Source organism: Vanellus vanellus, assembly GCF_965231255.1.
Source record: "Vanellus vanellus genome assembly, chromosome: Z".
Classification (NCBI taxonomy): Eukaryota; Metazoa; Chordata; class Aves; order Charadriiformes; family Charadriidae; genus Vanellus; species Vanellus vanellus.
In genome coordinates this window covers 84786409-84805700 of record NC_138908.1, presented here as the reverse complement: position 1 = coordinate 84805700, position 19292 = coordinate 84786409, and the positions used below count along the sequence as shown (strand labels likewise).

General features: G+C 45.2%; 1 protein-coding gene across 1 annotated transcript in view; it reads left to right on the top strand.

Moving 5' to 3' along the window:
• Window positions 1–19292, top strand: part of LOXHD1 (lipoxygenase homology PLAT domains 1) — a gene marked incomplete at both ends in the record, with an annotated part of 152507 nt that overhangs the window by 24991 nt on the left and 108224 nt on the right. Inside the window, 3 exons of the mRNA XM_082498034.1 lie at window positions 4865–4945; window positions 5759–5943; window positions 19094–19192. Coding sequence (XP_082354160.1) covers window positions 4865–4945; window positions 5759–5943; window positions 19094–19192 — 365 coding nt within the window. The remainder of the gene's footprint in view (window positions 1–4864; window positions 4946–5758; window positions 5944–19093; window positions 19193–19292) is intronic.

The window sequence follows — 19292 nt, the reverse complement described above, 5'->3', positions numbered from 1 at the left end:
AGCATAGCTAAGATTACCTACGTTAAAACCCACTGTTTAGTTTTCTTTACGCAAATCGTGCCACCAAAGGTGAAAAACTGGTATTAAGATACTGCTGATCCGTGCGATACAAAGTGAAGGAGCACATAGCCAACATGTGCCATTAAGGCTATTGAAATCTATACTGGGAACGCTTATGGATAAGGCAGGGTCTGTTTCAGGGTGCCCTGTGGCACTTCGTAAAGTTTCAGGGTAAGTTCAGGCAGGGGCTCTCACGGTTTTGGGCTGGTGTTTGGCTCCTGGGTGTCATCATGCTGCTATGCCCCTGAGCAATTTTTCTCATTCAATTAAATTCTTTCAGGCGGGACCATTTTTTTTCACTAATTCTTCTGTGCTGGTCAGGTTATATGTAGAAAAAGAAAATATTGTCCTCGTTACAGAGACATTTGCAGTCGCTGTGCTTTTCGGCTGTTTTTTTTTCCATCTGGAGTCCTTTTGGACGTATGCTGCCTTATGCGATATTTCCAGCCGTCCGCTGACTGATGTTGTCAGCTTCATGACAACAGCCTTGGCAAAATATTTGCAGCCCAAACTCCCTGGAGTAGTTGTTGCTGCAAGAGGGATGTTAATGATGCTGCGATTGGAGCTCCATGTTAAGAGTAAATACGTTTGAACATAGGGGTTTTTTTTGCAGTTAAGCTGTCTGTAAGTCCTCTCTCCAGGAGTGACTGACAGCGGATGTGTAGGGAGATGGATGTGGTTTTTCATCTTGTGGCAAGATGCCATAGTAGCCGGAGGCCTGATAACACAGATTCACCCAGACCATAATTTATATTGGACAATCTGAGTATAAGCAAAACTGTCTGTACTTTCAAGCCAGGAAAATAATAGGGGATAGACCAGTGCCGATCTCTGCCACCTCTATATGTCAAAACTACGCAGCCCACCCCTAGTCCATGAGAAGCTCACCTCCCGTGAGATAGCAGATGATCCAAACAGCATTAATTTTTCCCCTAGAGAATGATAGGCTGTAGGATGGTTTTTGCTGTGAGACCTTCTGAAATCATCCCTGGTACCCAACTGCCTCCTGCTTCTGCTACACATCCATGGCAGGAGCAGGTGGACCTGCAGGCAAGGTTGCAGGGAGATGCCACCATGAACTGACTCTTTCTGGTGATTTAATTGAGCATCTTTAAAATTCTTAATGATCGTTAATGCAGTGATTCAAGGCTAAATTTGTTCGGGTTACTCCATCGCTGCTAAAGGTTATTATTTTTATGCCTCTGCTGTGATCAGTACCGAGGTTTCCCTTCTGTTCCTAAGAGCTCACTTCTGGAAAGAGTGCTGTTAGCTCATCAGAAGCGAAGACTATTTTCTACAAATATTCAAAATTTCAATTGCAAATGTGATTTTCATTTAGGTGGTGGGATTAGCTCTTATTAATTCCCCCCCTTTTTTTTTTTTTAAAAAAAAAGATGATTTACTAGTGCAGATGGTTATTTTATGTACTTCTGCATTTAAAACTGCATCATTGGTAGTTTCTTGTTGCCAACATACCAAGTAGTAGCAAAACTATCATGGCACTGGCTCTGTTCTCTGTGCCGATGGCCTACAGAAGAGATGCCCACAGGGATTCATAAATACGGTGCTTGAATATGCACCAGTTCTTGTGGTGCTTTTTAGCAATGTGATTTACCCAACCAGGGGACATGGTCCTCTAAATCATTGTACATTTGCAGTACCACGAGCAGGGCAACCTGCAGGCCATCATTCAACAAAAAGAATCTGAAAACAGCTTCAGATACAAAGAATATTTGAGAATTTCGTATGCTAACCTTTGGCAAAGTTCTTTGGGTGTTTCTTAAAAAGCAATCAGGTAAAACACTACAATGGGTTATAAAAAATAGATCTGTTAAAGGCAATCAAAGATGTGAAATAAAAAAAAAAACCTGACTGAGACGTATTTGTGATGTTGCCCTAGACTGATGTCCCAGCTGAATGATAGGGGTCCAAGTGAAATTCTGCTGATCTTTAGACTAAGCTTATGCCTACCCGTGCCCAGGCTCTGGGTCTGAATCCAGTCAAGCCTGAACATTAGAAATTTAGTGCTGCAATTTCCAAGTCAGATTTTTCCCTGCTTTATTTGCCACTGGAGCTGTGCAAGCCAGCGTGCTGCATTGTTCGGTGTAACGAGTTCCTTATGGTAATCAGGCTGTGAATTTCTTACCCCAGCCCCAGCCTGGACCAGACTCTGACATGGCTCAGCTGTAATTTCTCCTTGTCTCTCTCTCTTTCTTCCTTTCTTTTTTTTTTTTTTTTTTGAATAAACTTCAGTAGGGCTATTCACCAGGGGATATTCCCTCACTTTCTCCATTCATTTTTAGTTAGCAATGCTAGAAAAATGCTAGAAGGAAGGTTTGGATATTTTCCTTAAAACATTCCCCTTTTTTGTGCTGTTGGTGCTGCATATACACCTCAAGAGAAGAGACTCATCAAGTTCTTCCTACCTTTCGACAGCAAGACTTCCCAGGAGTTTGACTCCTGGACCACAGTCGTGTTTCCCAATGCTTCCCCAAGCTCTTTCAAGATGCATGAAGCATCTGCTCGATGGGCACTTTGGGATGCCCGCTTGGTGCTCCTCCAACAGCATGTTTCCTTCCCACCGCTCTCCCACCATCCCAGCAACTAAAACAGCCCAGCACAGTGGCGGCACTGCTGGAGACCAGCAGCCACCAGGACTGGTGCACAGAAAGCTTTTGGCTAATTAGTCTCCCTTAATACTTTTGTGCCATCTCCGACACAGTCTGCAGCACCGCCTCCATCTCCGGAGCTGATGCGGGAAGAAGCCGCTGTCATTACAATGCTCTCTCAAGCCTGACAAACTAATTGCCTCACATTTGCTGACTGTTTTCTCTCCGACAGCCAGGTTGGGGGAGGCTGGGCTGGATTATAATTGTCTCTTGTCTTCACGGCAAGGTTAACCATTTTAGCCTTTTCATGTAGCGGCGATGCTCCTGGCGCCGGAGCTGGAATAGCAGGACAGAGGAGGAGGAGGGCTGCGCATGCATTTGCAGAACACACAAAACAACCTTTAAACCAAGGTACATGCAGATCCTTCAATGACATGGAGAAGAGAGCCGAGCAAAACTGAACCCCCTTGCTCGTTTATTAATATTCATTAACTTTCTGACTACAAGCTGCTTGTCACTGCGGCTTTATGCTGCTGAAGTGCTGTGGTTTTTTGTTCATTTTAATATGACTTCTGGGTTTTGCTGTGTTTAATAATCTGTAGCAGTGATTAGAGGCCCAGGTGAAATGGAGACCCGTCAGGGAGGGCAGGTGGCAGAGGCCGTGTCTTCAAAGCGAGGGTAGGTTTTGCCGTGATGTTATTTGTAGTGTTTTTGTGGAAAATATGAGCTCAAAAAGGATGGAAGTGCTTGCTAAAGATCACACCGCAGGCTGGAGGCAGAACTGGAAATTAAATTGTACATCCCCTGACCTGGTCCAATACACTTAGGAAGAAGCCTGAAGTTCTGCCAGGGGAGGTTTAGATTGGATATTAGGAAAAAATTATTCACCAAAATGGTTACCAAACATTGGAACAGGCTGCCCAGTGGTTGTATCACCATCCCTGGAGGTGATGTGTAGCTGTGATGCTGAGGGACATGGTTTAGTGGTGGACTTGGCAGTGTTAAGTTGATGGCTCGACTCAATGATCTTAAAGGACCCTTCCAACCTAGACAATTCTACGATTCTACTTTATATTGCCTTCCACTTGCACTTGTGAAATGCTAACCACACACTTAACACGTCACAAAAAAGAAAAAATCAAACTAGTCCCTGTCCTGCAGTTGTTTTGCTTTGAATGAGATACAAATCACAAGAGACAGCTGCAAAGGAAGTTTCATTGGTCATTAAAAAAATGTTGAAAGATGGGCATGGGAAGAAACCTTTGATGGAGTTGGGTGCTTTTTTCTCTGGCTGAGCTCTGGGCAGATCTGCAGCTCCACAGGGAATTCACCGGCCTATGGAATCTCTTTGCCACGTTACCAAGAGTGGGTCCACTCTGTGCCTGGGAGGTAGGATGGCACGAGAGGAGCCCTCTTGGAGTGGGAAAGAAATGAAAAGCATATTGAGGCCCTGTAAAGCAACTGAGGTAGATGTGCAGGGAGATAGATTCACGAGGGACTTCTATTTTGTTTGGCCAACAAGTGCTGGTTGATAAGGGTGAAACAAAGCTCTGATGCAACCACTATGAACAACCCCATTCCAGCCACTCTGGAGGGGACCAGCTGAAAACATACCCCATGTTTTTTGCTGTTATCTCTACATTTTAGCAACCAATGGGTGGGCTGGTGGAGTTGAGGAACTACAGATGAGGTGTTATCAAAGAGTTGGAGTTTTTCATGTAATTTTTGCTTCGTTAAGTGCTGCCTTGAAATATTATCACCTAAGATCATTTTTAGACACCACTGAAAGACACTAGCTGATAGGAAAGTCTTACAGACCACCCCAGCTCTTACCTTTGTGGGTAATTTAGTTGAGGATTTTGAAAAACTTTTGTCATGTTTAATTCTTGGAGGCGATATGGAATGTGATCCAAGGTTTGCATCTGCTTGGGCCAGCATTGCATTTCCCCCAAAGCTTCCATCTCGGCTTCTGGAAGGACTCTTAGACCTTAAGAAGGGAAAAAGTCTGTTAAATGACAGTACTTACAGCATCTGAAACTTGTCACAGGAAAGAGGACATTGAAAAGTAGGTCTTTCCAGTGCTAGAAATGACATTTCTTCATCCTTAAACACTAGTGCTCTGTCAGGCCACCATGTGTGCCTGCTGACAAGGCTGCTGTTTTTTTACCATAGCTTTTGATGCATGTGTATTACAGGAGCAGCACGGCCTTTGAGAGGAGCAAAACAGATGTGTTCCGGGTAAAAACCAACAACGTCGGACAAATAAAGAAAATAAGGTACCTGCACAACATTACTACCACAGTACCTGCCCCGAGAGGTGCTAATCGAATGACAGGCTGTAGAGGTTTTAGAGTTGCCATGTTTTATTCATTATTCCTTAACGCAAGGTGAAGTTAAGGGGTGGTAAAAGCTTGTTTACTGCCTAAGATTTGAACTGAAGCGTGAAATCACCTACGGTATTGCTTATAACTATCCACGTTCTCCACCAAGAATTGTATTTCTGTCATGTGCAATCACGAAGGAAAGCATTTAGGACTGGTTTTGTGTTCCGATGGAGGTAACTGGGGCTTGCTATCCTCTTTTGTTAAATTAGTGTAATGTAAATGATAATTATTATGTTTAACCACCATCTGACTGACCAATATAAAATGAAAAATTAGTAAGCAGTACAAAGAAAGCTGGGAAAATGGGAAGAGCTGGACAAAGCAAAGTAAGAAGAGAAAAAAGCAGGAGGGGTAGAGGGTGAGAGGAGAGTCACTTATGTTTTAGATATGCAGGCAAAGGTGAATGAACGCGTATGTTGAACGAACATGCAGGTGTGTGTATGTTTGTGTGCGTCCTCCTGCCGACAAAAGCCCACATATGCACCTATGATATCAGTACACACATATATATGTAGGAATGTTGTTGTTTACAAAATACCCTGTAAAAGCCCATAAATCCTACAAAACTCTTCAGCTAGCCAGGCATTAGTAGGCATTTTGTGTATAGTTGCTCTAGCCTTGCCTAATATAACATGTTCCACAAAACTACAGTGCTAGTGGCCAGTCTTAATCAAAACATCAAATCTGGGATTGTTCTTCCTCTAGGATTGAGCATGATAATACCGGACTGAACGCGGGCTGGTTCCTCGACCGTGTGATCGTGACTGACATGAACAGACCTCACCTCCGGTTTTACTTCCCCTGCAACAACTGGCTGAGCAAGGAAGACGGGGATGGACTGTACGTCAGAGACCTCATCGGCAGCCTGAATCCCATGGATGTGCCCAAAAGTAAGGGTTTTCCAAAAAGCGCGGCTTTCTGGTGCCTTGTCAGAAAGGACAGGGTTGCTTTCAAATTACTTCAGGCATGTAAAATGTAATCGCGTAGTCTACACTTATTTGAGTTTTTTTTGTAGTCAGTGGAGAGGAAGGTGCAAGATGCCTCCAGAGGGTAATTCCTTCTTCCAGTGTTAGACCTGACATCTTAGGGTGGGATAAATCACTGTTTGGAGAAGCTCTGCTCATTGGTCGAGTATTGCAGTATCCGCGATTAGCACTTTAAAATAGATTAGATGAGAGACGTCCTACCCCGGAAGATGTAGCCGGGATCATTGTGTGCTATCAGAAAGGGCAGTGTGGTTGCCGTCCAGTGTATAAACTCAAGTGTTTCCAGGCTCTGGAGATGACCTGAAGGAAATTTCCATAAACAAGCCAAACCTCTCACTGTAATTCTACGCCGGTTTACTGTATGTGTATGATATCCATATTGAACTGGTGCCTATTTTTCAGAGTGGTTTTAAGCTAATGACGTTGAAACGAAGCCAGGACAGCTTGCACACCAGACATGTACTCCCAAATTGATATCAGCGTGTAGGCCATGTGGTGATGTATAGTTCATGTAACGTGAGTGGGAAGACGATCGAGATGTGAAAGTGGAGCCAGCAAACCAGTCTCAGGTGGTATGTCGGCAGTTTATCTGCAAGTGCTAATGAGCAAACCGAGTTGTGTTTGCCTGATGACCTCACCAGTGCACCGCTCCTTACTGGGAGCTTAATTTTGGGCACAGAAAGTGAAGTACACCCGCTGGTAGCCACAGGCCTGAGGGAAAGGAGAGGTGTAGTTTGGTGCACAAGAGGGGAAACTTGTGTTTTTTTGCTAGTATCACATATTTTTGAGAATAAATAATAGTTTTCTTGCACTAGGGTTGTTGACGTGACCACTTAGGAGCATTTTTTTGGTAAAAGCAGTTTATTGCTGGCCTTAATAGAATGCTTTGAGCATTGATAGATGCTCTAGAAGGGCAAAGTATTGTTATTTTTATTGAGAGCCTGTTCGACATTAACAATGAAACAATACACCATGACACTGTCTGTTCCTGAATTGTTAAGTAATTTTGGGCTATTAAGATACAATCTCCTAAAACTGCTTCAGTATGGTGATGATATAAGTATTAAAGGATACTGCACGTGAGTTAGCGTGCACAAATAATATCCATTGACTAGAAATGTATGTAGGAGCATTTTATAAATGCAGACCTCTCCAGGGTGGGGGCCACAGGGGAATGAGATAACGTCTGGAGGTGATCTGCTAAAAGCCCACCCAGTTACTGCTGGGGCTGTGTCTGCCAAAGTCCTTTGCTGCTCTTTTATCCGTTCATTTTGTGAAATGGAAGAGTTAAGGACACTCGAGGGAGCAGGAGGGGTCTGGAGAAGGTAGTGGATGAGTCAAAGCGATACACAATTAATGAGAGAAAGTCAACCATTCAATCTTAATAGATCTTTAAATGACACAACAGTTTCTCTGAATTTATTATTGCTCCTGCAGGGGAGAGCTGTTTCAAAGGAATGCAAGTGATTTTCTCCATCTTGTTCAACACCTGTCTCTCAGCAGGAAAAGATTTGTAGGCTAAACCCTCAGCTGGTAAAAATCAGTGCAGCTCAAATGAAATTGCTGGAGCAACTTTGCATTTCACCAGCTGAAAAGCCAGTTCTGAGGCCCCGCTCTTCTGGAGAAGTGGCCTGGTGTTATAGATCAATGGTTCACTATGTGCTGGGTCCAGGGAAAATACGAATAAAGTTGTCTCCTGCCTTAAGAGTATGACAGAAGAGATTTAACCATTTACCGGAAATGCATCTGTTCTTGTCACTTTTATCGCATAGAAAAGCCGACTCTTGAGTGGCACAGGCTGGACGCTCTGCGGCCCTCCGTATAAATGCAGGGAGCTGGGCTGCGGCCAGAAGCACGGGTGAAGGGTTGGATGCCTTCCAGGCGGCAGGTCTGAATCTGTAAGAGGAGAGGGTTAGCTCGGCTATCTCAGGTTGCAGTTCCCCTTGAACCATAATTAATGAAAGATAAACATTCCCAGGCTGCTGAGGTGAACTGTCAACTGAAAATGTAAATTTATCCGAATTCATTTGGCTCCCTCTGGATCAGTAGAGGTCTGAAGCGAGATTGTGATATGATTTTCTTTGTACATGCAAGTCGTTTGCCCTAAATTTGGTTCAGAGTTTCTTGTTTTTTTTTTCTTTTTTTCCTTTCAAATGGATTAAACAGTGGTGTGTACACTTTCAGTATTAACGTTTTCTAGGCTACTAGGCAAATGAGTAATTATGTGGTTTGGTGATTTTATGTGCCTGTAAAGAAAGATTAGTTGCTCCCTTCTAAGTCCACATTCCCATCGTTAGCAACGTTCAGTGCCATACTCTTTTCCTTGTTGGTCATGTCTCTTCAATCACTGTTCCCCGTTTTTGCTGTTGTTCTTGGTAAACCACCTGGGCACTGTTGCTACAGACCTTAGTCTTGTGCTTTGCCCCGTTTGCTGCCAGTCTGTTCTGGTTTTGGAGGTAACCAAATAAGTTCCCTCCATATTCCCTCTCCTGCAGCATCTTCAACTTTTTATCTTCTCCTGGAGACCTTATCTTTGTCATTTGGATTTTCCTTCCTCTCTTGAACTGCTGGGACACACATCTTCTCTGTGATGTGTGGCATGTGGACTGAAGAAAAATGAAATATTTTTTTTTTCATACTTTTTGCTTTGCTGAAGCTCTGTAGAGGCATTTGAAGCATATTTGAAGGGGATTGTTGGTGCTTGGGCTAAAACCCACCAAGCCATAGGGAGACCCAGCCACTTTCTTGGTGAGGAACACAGGCCAGCCAGAGAATCCCTGCAGGGCTGTGAGCTTCGAAGAGGTTAATTTAAAGGAAAACAAACAAACAAACAAAACAAAACAGAGAAATTATTAAAAAATGCAGAAAAAAGAATATTAAAAAAATAGTCAACTTATAATTGAAAAATTGGACACAGAGAGAGAGAAAACAAAAGCAGAGTTCTTTTCATGATCCAAATAAAGCTACAGAGGATGGTGGGAATACTTAGTGACTGCAGACGCCTGAGTGATTGCATTTACTTGTCTGAATAAAATGACACCTGTCAGGTTCCCTGTTGAATGCCACACATTTCTCAAGGAGAACAGGGTACATTTTAAGTGTTCCTGCTTGAATGAACCTCTGTTCCTTGTATTCACATCCACAGCATCATATGCCCATGGCCCTTTGACAGTGATAGTACCACAGATTCTTATTTACCCAGCAGCTGCTATTGGCAGCCTGGATTAATTTACATTACAGGTATTAATTACAAGGAAGGTCTATTGTTCAGCCTTATGCTGCTTTGCTTCAGTTTACGAAGCCTTAGGATTGTATGACGGTGGCTGAGCCTTTATGCAGAGCTGAAGTCAGGTGCTGGTTTTCCTTTGAGTGTTGTGGGGTTTGGATCACTCTGAGGGTGTCTGATGTCCTACCAAAAAGTTGGGGGAGGAGAGCATAGCGTGTAGCTGCACTAATAAGAACTACTCATGCAATGGACATGAGAAATTAAATTTGGGAGCTTGTTCCCAGCCCATTGTCTGATATCTACAGACTGGTCATGAATCACTTGTGCCACTCTGTGGACAGACACGTGTGTCTCCTACCCCCATGGGGACACTCATTTAGTTTGACTTCTCTCCCCTTTCCTTGGTGGTTTACAGCCCCAGAGCTGCTCTGCGCCCACTGCAGGTGGGACACCAGGGCCGTGTCTTTCTCCACCTCTGCATGTGACAGGTGCAGCTTTTATCACCCGGCTGGAAAGCAGGAAGTCCTGAGATTTGGTATCCAGGTGGATTGAAGGATGTCTCAAGACATAACACTGGAATATTTTGCAAGGCTACATTCTGTCCTAATTCATAAAAGAAGCTGAGGTTTGTCTGGGTTAGATGATATGTAAATTATCCACGGGCCATCTTGTCTCTCGGGTAACAACGGGCTGTTATCCCTATTTAGCTCGTTGAGGTTAGCCTAGGCTATCCACAGTGTGACCTCCAGTTTTACTAAGAACAAGGGAAGAAGTTGTCATTGGGTACCACCAACGCATATTGGGTGTTCTTGATTGCCCTTGAAACATCTCCCTAATCAAAGCAATTATTTGTACATGCTCGTTTACTGAGAGAAAGCAAGGATATTCTTTTGCAAAGGGGGCGTTTACTTGCTTGGTCCTTAAAACCATGTTCAAGAGCACAGATACCTGAAAATTAATTCAGCCTTCTGTGCGACAGCAATTCCTGCTAAGCTGTCAAATTTTGGTCAAGTCTTGCCAACCTGCCTGTTGCAAACAAGGCTGAGAGCAAAGGACTGATTTCCAGCTGGCTCTTTGGTCATCAGCTCTCCGAAATTGCTTAGGATTGAACACGATGGGCTATAAATGTGCATGGGACAGCAGCTCATGTCAAACTGTTTCAAGGCTGTGTATTCACGGTGGGACAGAACAACATGTGTGACCTCAAACTGTAAAACTGCTCCATTCTCTACTTTTTCTGGGTAAGTTTTAGTCTTATTTGTTCTATTAAGAATGAACGTGTTTACAAGGGGTGCATTACACAGCGCAGTAGTGAGGAGCAGGGCAGTCATGACGTGTGGCACACCTCGAGGATGGGAGCATCCAACAGTTGTGCATTGCATTTATTTTTTCCACATATAAAAGTGCCGGGCATGTATCACCTAAAACTTTTTGTTATTAATGTTATGTCAAAAATCGATCGCAAGACCAGATGAGGTGTAGCTGTGCTGTGTCTAGGGCTGAGTCTGCATGGTCTTTTGTAGGCAGACATGAGTTTTCTGCCTCGCTATGACAAGAACCAGCTTTGAACTAGAAGGTCAGTGGTTGTGTCAGTTCTGGCCCGATTTGGGGTTGATGTATGGTGCACCTGAGAGTTGGCATGGACAAGTCCTGAGGAGTAATGGCTGTAAGGTCATACTAAGCAATTGGGAACTGGATTGCTGTAAAGGCAGATGAGTGGTGAAACGTGCCCGTGTGCTTGTGCATGCAGAGGGTAGTCTTGCCTTTAAAAAATGAGAACAATATTTATTATAATTACAAATGAGAGAAGTTCAGCCGATCAAGTTGCAGGTCAGCCCCAATCCATTAGTCTTTCACAGGTCTCTTTGAATCATCGGTCTGTCCTCTCCTGGGACAGAGTTAATGAGATCACCTGAGGAGACTTGGACAGCTTGTGTTCGTGGTGGGTCACAGGAGAAGACCATGGGCAGAGAGAGCCACAGAACAGCGTTCGAGGGCAGGAAAGGCAGTCCGCGCTGGTGTTATGAAGGCAGTCTGTGCACGTGAAGAAGCAGCCTGTGCTGGACTTCTCTGCCTGGTGTGCTTTTGAGAGCATCTGTGCAAGCACATATAGAGTTAACATGCCTTAGATACTCTCTGAGGTTTCTAGATCCACTAGGACCTAAAACTCATATATTTGAGCTGGGAATAGGAGCTGTGTTATTTCTTTCCTCTGCGAAGGAGGCTTGTGTTAAGACTTTGTGGTCCACTGTCCAGAGTTTTAATGTTGGCTGACTTAAGACTTATGAAGCACCGACCTGGCCATGGTTTGAGGAGACACTTGGGGCAACAGGTATTGATGCACACGCTTGACCTTGAGTCAGTACCTAAATCCTTCCTGTCTCAACAGGATACGCACATCCATCAGGGCTGGGCTGGATCCGAACTGAAGCTGTGGCCAATATTTCTCAATAACGTACTGGCGCTGGAAGCTCTGATAAGGAGGAGCATTCTGGATGGCCGATGGTGCCCTGTGGGCTTTGCAGCCTCAGTTTATAAAGTGCCATGTCTGGAGAGTGCGACTGGTCCCTCTCCTGTCTCCCTGGGTCATGATTCAAAATGAGGTGTTACATTTTGGAAGCTTCCACGATATGAAAAACTAAAAAGATTATTTCTGAGGATGTAGAAGGAGGGGGAATGAAATATTAATAGGTGTTACCTGCTCATCAAAACTCATCTTTATTTACATTGAGAACTGGAAGTGTATAATCAGCACAGGAAAAATGCAGTTAAATAGATTTATGAAATAAATATGAGTTGTTTACTTTTGAATAGTGGTGAACACTGTCTGTGTTTTTGTTTTTTTTTCAAAATACTTCAGCTGGCCTACTACAGATTTTACTCTCCCTGCAAACTTTGCCCATCTTATATCACCGTGTCTAAAACAAGCAAGGTGGGGATATTTTACTTGCAATGTATTTTTCACTTGTTTTATCTCTAAAGATGAGCAAAGGCAATGAGAAATTGAAATGTAGAAATAAAAAGAAACAGTGGTGACTTGTAAAACCCAAGGAAGGTAAGATGCACAGAGCTCAGAAATGGGATGGAAATACAGATTTGTAGTTCATATGAAGGAACTCATGTTTCAAGAGAAAGCATTTTGGAGAGGCATGAGGCATTTCTATGTGTGGGTTGTATACAGATTTATAAGTATCCAATACAAAATATGTAGCATGTTTGTGAAGATGGGGGATAATTTTGACCAATTGTATCTAGATATAGTATTTAAGTCAACTATCAGTTTTGAAATAAAGTAGCTTTATTTAAATATTTTATTTATATAAAGCATGACTGAAGTACAGTGATAATAATGTCATTTTAAACAATACTGTAAAGTTATTTCACTCTTTGTTCATAGCAGAAATGTTTTACCCAAGGGGTTATTTTCAGTTATTTCCTCAATTTTGATAACAGAGCACCTGGGGAAAGCAGGAAGCGGATATTTCTTTTGTGAAATGTCTGCAGGTTCTTTTTTTCATGGGCTCTCACCTTGGGGCTGAACTAATGAAAAATAATGAGAAATCTTGGAGAATTAGATGAACAAGGATTTCCGTGCCACTGTCACAAGGTAGGTTGCCCCATGCTAAGCTCCATGCCTCTGCAACTAAACCGCTATTGTCTCTTGAGGAAGGTCGTTTAAAGCTCACTTCAAAATGTCATCATCACTTTGAAGTCGCAGTAGGAACATCAGTTTAGCATACCCTACAAGCAAAGACTCCTGCATGTGGTAGATTGCCTCTCACAGGCTTTGCAGAGGGACGATCCAGGCTGAATCCTAATACATTAACTGTTTTGATGCATGCTCTGATTTCACATAAAAACCACCCAAAAGATGTGCTGAATCTCATGGTCTCTGGGCTGGATGAGGAGACCAAGGGGTCAAGCTCATTACAGGAGGGGCAAGAGGCAGTGGTTGAGGATAACGCAATACTCAGCAGAGCAAGCATAATGGTGTCCTTTTCCCATGCGCTATGCCTCCTTGGGTGGTAGCAACAATTTCTCTTTCTTAAGAACCCACTTTTAGAGAGGTCTTCTGAGACTAACGAAATGTCAATCCAGGGTCGCACCGGCCTTGCATCCTCGGTGCTGTCTCTGATGATGTGCACCCTGAAGCCATGCAAAGGTTCTTCTGCATTCCCCCCCAGCTAATACTGGTTTTTTGGCCAAAAGCGATGCGAAGCTGCCTCTTCATCAACATCCCCCACCCTCCAAGTGTGCTTGTAATTTGCATTTCCAGTTTGAACCCTTGGTTTAAGGAGCTGTTCACCACCTCTGAAGGTGCAGCTTATTAAGAAAGATAGCTGTTGATTACTCTTGACAGAAATTAATTATTCTCAAGCTCTAAACCAACCCTCTGAACTCAACCCTTTCCTGGACGGGGAAAAAAATGTCTTCCTTAACTGTGTGCGGTTCTTTGTGCAAGAACAGGCCATGCTTTTGAGACAGAGCTAGCTCCTGATGAACTCAGCAGAGCTCCTCTGCTTTCACAGGAGTTGCTTTAGGTTCTCATTATGTTTTGCTCTGCGTAGCTATCTCTAGGGTCCCTGCTACTGCAGTAGAGAGAGGCGTAATGATATGGGCTGGGCGAGTTTTCTTCTCTGCAGTGTTTGCAGAGACTCCAGAGACAGTGCTGTGCGTGAAAATGCAATAAGGCATCTCCACCAGAAGGTCGGGAGAAGCTGGCCTAGGAAGAGGACGTGTTAACCTGGTGGAATGGGCTCTCTCCCAGGACAGACAAGAACTAAATTCAAATGCTAGCTCTGAATCAAGCGTGTTGGGACGCCAGATCCCAGCTTCGTGCCCTAACCGTAGGCTTTTATGGTTGCTCCGGCCAAGAAGTCTAGCTGTCACCGAGGGATATGCTGTCAGAAGTGGTATAAAGGAGCTCCCATTTTGACAAGCCAGTGTTTTCTGTCAAGAAGAGGTTTTGTCAGACAATTTCTGGTGGGCTGGAATGACTGACTCGTGCAGACAGCGAGGAACCGAGGCATATGGGCGCGAAACCACCTTCCCGGGCACCTGCAAAAAGGCCGTGGCAGACTCAGGTTGCAACTGCGCCGTGCCTGCAGACCCAGGCCCCTGCCTCTGCCTCCAGCAACAATTCTTTTCACTTTTCATGCTAGCCACACACGTATTTCTTTGCCAGCGGCAGTTCAGAGGCAGCAGCGTTGCCTCCACTGCTGAGCAGTACAGGGTGGATCTTAAACACTGTCACCCTGGGGAGCGCTGTGAAAACAGAAGGATAATTGCTAAAAGTTGCCTTACGAGAAGAATCCGTCGCTGCCTACGACTTAGCTCCCTGCTTTTAACCCAGCGCGTTTTGCTTCTGAAGGCTGTGACATTTCTTAGCCGCCGGACGCTGCGCTGCTGCCCCGCTCTACCGCAGGTCACGCACAAGGCGGGCGGGCAGGGAATTTGCCGTGCCGTGATAACCCTAGGTAATGAAGCATGGTTGACTTCGTTTCCCTGCCTAAATCTGGTGCTCCTGCTGCTGCAAACTCACCAGCTTGTGCGTAAACATCCTATCTAATCCCCCAAATAATATTAGCCACAAGACTTCCTTAGGCAACTCCATCCTATGGAATTTCAGGTGGTCATACTGCTAAATAAACAGCATTAACAGTTGAATATCGCGTGGCTGAGCAGTCAGCTGCAGCTTGCAGGTGGAAGGATTTGGCTGGGATGTGCCCATGCGTTTTTCCGTGGTTGCGTGAGAGCACCCAGGGGTGCCGGGGCTGGACAAAACGGTCCTGGGTAAGGTGTTGTGCTGGTGCTGCAGCCTGGCTCCTTGGGATGGAGGTGGCAGCAGGGACAGCCTAGAAAGGGTATTTTTTGGGGGGGAAGGGGAGTAGGAGGGCTGCAGCCCCGTGGCCATCATCCCCTGGGAGCAGTGCTGGCAGTGCCCACAGCATTCCCCAAAATAAACCCCTCGGCTGTCCGTGGGAAGAGGCTGACGCTGACGGTGCAATATTAATCTTCCCTCTTTAGCTGTTGGAAGCTGGGGCTGAGTTGATTAAGTAACAGACAAGATGCCTGAATGTCACACCTCTGCTAAATTCACCCAGTGGGGTCACACCTGTTCTGCTGCCCTGAGGTGGCGTCCTGGCCACGTCTCCGAGTGCCTCCTTGGGACTTGGGACAGCTTTGTGGCGTGTTGATTGAGAGATGTCAGGGGGAGCTGGGTCATCTCTAACGGAGCCGTAAAGAAAAGGAATGTGCTGTAGCCATACAGGACACTTGCGCTTGTGCGTTGTGATGGGGAGAGGAAAGACGGCAGAAAATAGCTACTGTTCTTGTTACTAAATTTTTGTTTGCTCTTGGCAACTTGCAGTTCGTGCCTCCGAAGCTGCTAATTTCGCATCTAGGAAAGCTCCCCTCTCCGTGCCTGTGCTGCAGCGAGTCTGCACTGCTAGATGGAGTCACAGCTCTTAGCAGCCGTACATTAGCATCTTGCATATTCCCGGTGCTAGGAGAAGCATTTGGGAAAAAAATAAAAAACATACCCAGGCAACATCTTGCTCTCTGTTTTGCAGATGAACTCGGAGCCATGTATTGAGATTAAAAAAAGCCAAGTGGGTATTTTTGAAAAGATGATGTTACTGTTTTAAATAATGCATGATTAAGGGCGTACAGAGCAGGGAACAACATCCACCCGTGCTTAAAATGGGTGCTTGGCTCCAGCCTGATCTCTGCCTGGCTGCAGTGAGAGCCTTTCCCTGTGTGCTTCTAGCGGCTGTATCCTCGCTGCCTTTTTGAGCTGTAGCATCCCTTTCTATTTAACTTTGCACATCCCCCATGAAATTCTGTAAGATGTGCTGATGTGTGAAGCACAGAAGGACCCCTGAGCAGAATGAAGAGCTACTCTCTCCGCTGCAGCTGAGTGTTGGGTTGCTCAGAGAAGGGAGAGAGCGCTGGCAAAAATTCAGCACGGCTCAGGATTGAACCCGTTTGCTTCTTGGAGATGAAGGAACCCAAATTGTCCTGTTCGCAGAGCTGAGTGGAGCAGCTACGGGGACTGGCTTGAGTGCATACAGTTTCAGTGTTGGGAACATATGAAAACAATTAAGGGGGAAACCTGGTGAGCACGCACTCGGCGTGATCCTGTGGTCCACGAAGCAAAGAGGTGCTATGAGCGAAGCCAAGGACCAGTAGCGTTCTTCGAGTAGCTTTGCCTGTGGAAACACATCTGCAAGGAGCACGGAGAAGAGACATGTAAGCACGTGCCACGCACCCAAGCTCTGCTTATATTTTAGGGGACAACATAAACCCCTTGCAGCACAGTGCCCTGTGATCAGCACGAGCCCACAGTGATAACCTGAGCACTGCCCATCTCTGCGGGCTCAGGAATCAGCTCCGTCAATGGGGTCTCCATGCGGACACTGACAGCAGCGATGTGCACGTAGAGAGCCCTTGGGAGCACTTGGTCTCCTGAGCAGGTCGTCAAGCGATGCCATTATATACCTTAGATGTGAAATATAGCAATGTTGAAAAACACTTCAAAGCGTTAGATCTGGCAAATAATTTCACCAGGGTTTTTCTTGCTGACGAGAAGTATTTCTGCAGAACCTATACAAGGTGCCCTTCCTGCCCTGTTTTCGGTCTCTGCTGCTGGGGTCTCTTCATTGACTCGTTCTCTGCATGTCTTCCTTGGTGTTCTGTGTGTGTTCAGGCATCCTTCTGGTCTATACTTCAGAGGCATAAAGCCTGATCCTACAAGGGCAATCTAACTTCAGCTGCTGATGCTTGTCCTTTTGTGGATCCTTTTATCCCATTGGGTCCTTCTGGCCCCTGAAAAGTGAAGTGGAAAATTAATCACTGACATCAGAATAAATAGTCTAAAGGAGGTGCAAGGAGCAGAGCTTCTTGAAAAATGTGGTCTGTGATTAAAGATCCCAGTGTACAGTGGGTCACTTTTAGTTAGAGCAGCTTAGTGGCCAAATGGGAGCTGTAAATTCCACCATCTCCATCCTTGGTTAATGCAAATGAAGTCCTTTGGTGTTGGCCTATCACTAGCAGATTGTAAGAGCTCTATGAACTGAAGCAGAAGAGTTAAGGAGAAACATTAAGGCATTTTCTCCCTAGTCTGAGCCCGGTTCTGCCCTCCTTTTTCTTGTTATTTAGTATTTATCGCACTTTTATCATTATTATTTTATTTGTAATGGCATGTTCTGTGATGGGGCGCCAAGAATGTCAGCTCGATTTTTAGCCTTTTCAGAGCACACTCATTAAACCGTGGCAGTGGATTTTTCCCTTCTGTCTGGGGTCTGCCCTCATACTCCTCACCCTGGGAGCCGAGAGCATCTTTGTAATTCAGGGGATGGTCTAACAACCGCTTCTCACACGCTTGCTCTCAAATCCTCTGCTTCAGGGGGAGCATGTGCATCAAAGTGCCTGCTGTCTTTTAGAATAATTTTTAATATACACTGATTATGGTGGAGGAGGCAGGTGACCCAGGGTCTGTGACAGTCTGTAGCCCCTGAGGGAATTTATTTCTGGTGTTGGCTGGGAAGCCCAGGCAAGCTTCTCCCCTAGCTTGGAGCTCCCCTTCCAACTGGTACAGGGAAAAAGTTGCTCACCATGGATCATGGTGCAAAAATTTTTATTTTTGCAAGGGAAGTATGCATGATTTGGCCTGCGCAGTTGTCCCTTTCACAGAAGCAGCCTGCCCAGGACTCAGAAATAAAGAGGTGATGTAGCACAGAGCCTGCAGCATCAGCTAGCCAGGGCTCAGTAATACAGGGTATAACAGACACTTTGTTGAGGGCATATATGACATCATGTAATGGTCGGTGGTAGATTTTGCGTTAATCTTTATCAGTTCTGTTTTGTGTCTTGCTGTCTGTCTCCAGCGCTGTTTCTGCACAGAGGATACGGCACTAGATGTCTGTCACGGCTGAATTCGCTTGGCGCAACAAGGTAGTCAGGTAGACTTTTGCGGTAGATTTTGAAAGTTGCTCATGTTGGCCCCAAATACAGTCACCCTGAAGGCCATGGGAGTTTTCTGACTGGTATCAGGAGAAGCTGAGCTCACCCTTGCTGTCCTTTGGAGCCGGGTTAGACCCATCCTGATCCCTCTGAAGATCTTGCTACTCAAACTCACTGACACGGCATGTGTGAAATGTCTGTGGTGTGGCTCACCCACGTGATTTTTGCGTTTCTCGGTGCTGCACGTGATGTAGCTTCACAGTGCCGCAGCTCGTGGTCCTTACTCTTGTTTCTCCATTAAATGGAAAGGACTGGATTTTATTATTTTTTTTTTAAACTGGGCAGAGCAGCAGGGTGGTCACCTTCAAATTTTTGTGCTCGTGCAGTGTGACTGACCTTTCCTCAAAATACTTGTTGGCACCAGCCAGGCTTATCATAAGCTAAGCTGCAAAAATAGCTCCAGGGTAGCATTCGGACCAGAGGGGTCAGGTCTGCGCTTGGGCAGATGGCTGTAACTCGTTGATGTTTTGAGAAAGAGAGGCTGGTGTGTAGGTCTGAGTTCGTTTAATGGCCATGTATCAACATCAAAATTTGCACCTTCCACTCATCTATTTCAACTTTCAATGTCAAGGCCGGGAACTGAGCGATCTGTTCCTCTTGCCCCGGGCAGTGAATACCCGGTGTCAGAGCTCCGCCGATGGATATTATTCCTCTTGTGGAGGAGAGGGTCAGTGTACCAGGAGCCACGGTTCGGACGCACTTTCAAGACAGCTTCTGCACAGTCTGAATCGCGTTGTACTACTATGTTTTGTACCAAACCGTTGAGTTATTAATGCATTGGGATTTCTGCCTCTCTCCTTGCAGTCAACAAGTACGTGGTCCGAGTTTTCACGGGCGAAGTTAGCGGCAGTGGAACAGATGCGGATGTCTTCATTAACATCTTCGGTGAGAAAGGAGACACAGGTATTCAAATGCAAATCATTTCCTAAAATATTTCTTCCTGCTCTGCAGGCCTGCGATCTGAACAACACACAGAGGCAATCTGGCAAATGCGGAATGATTT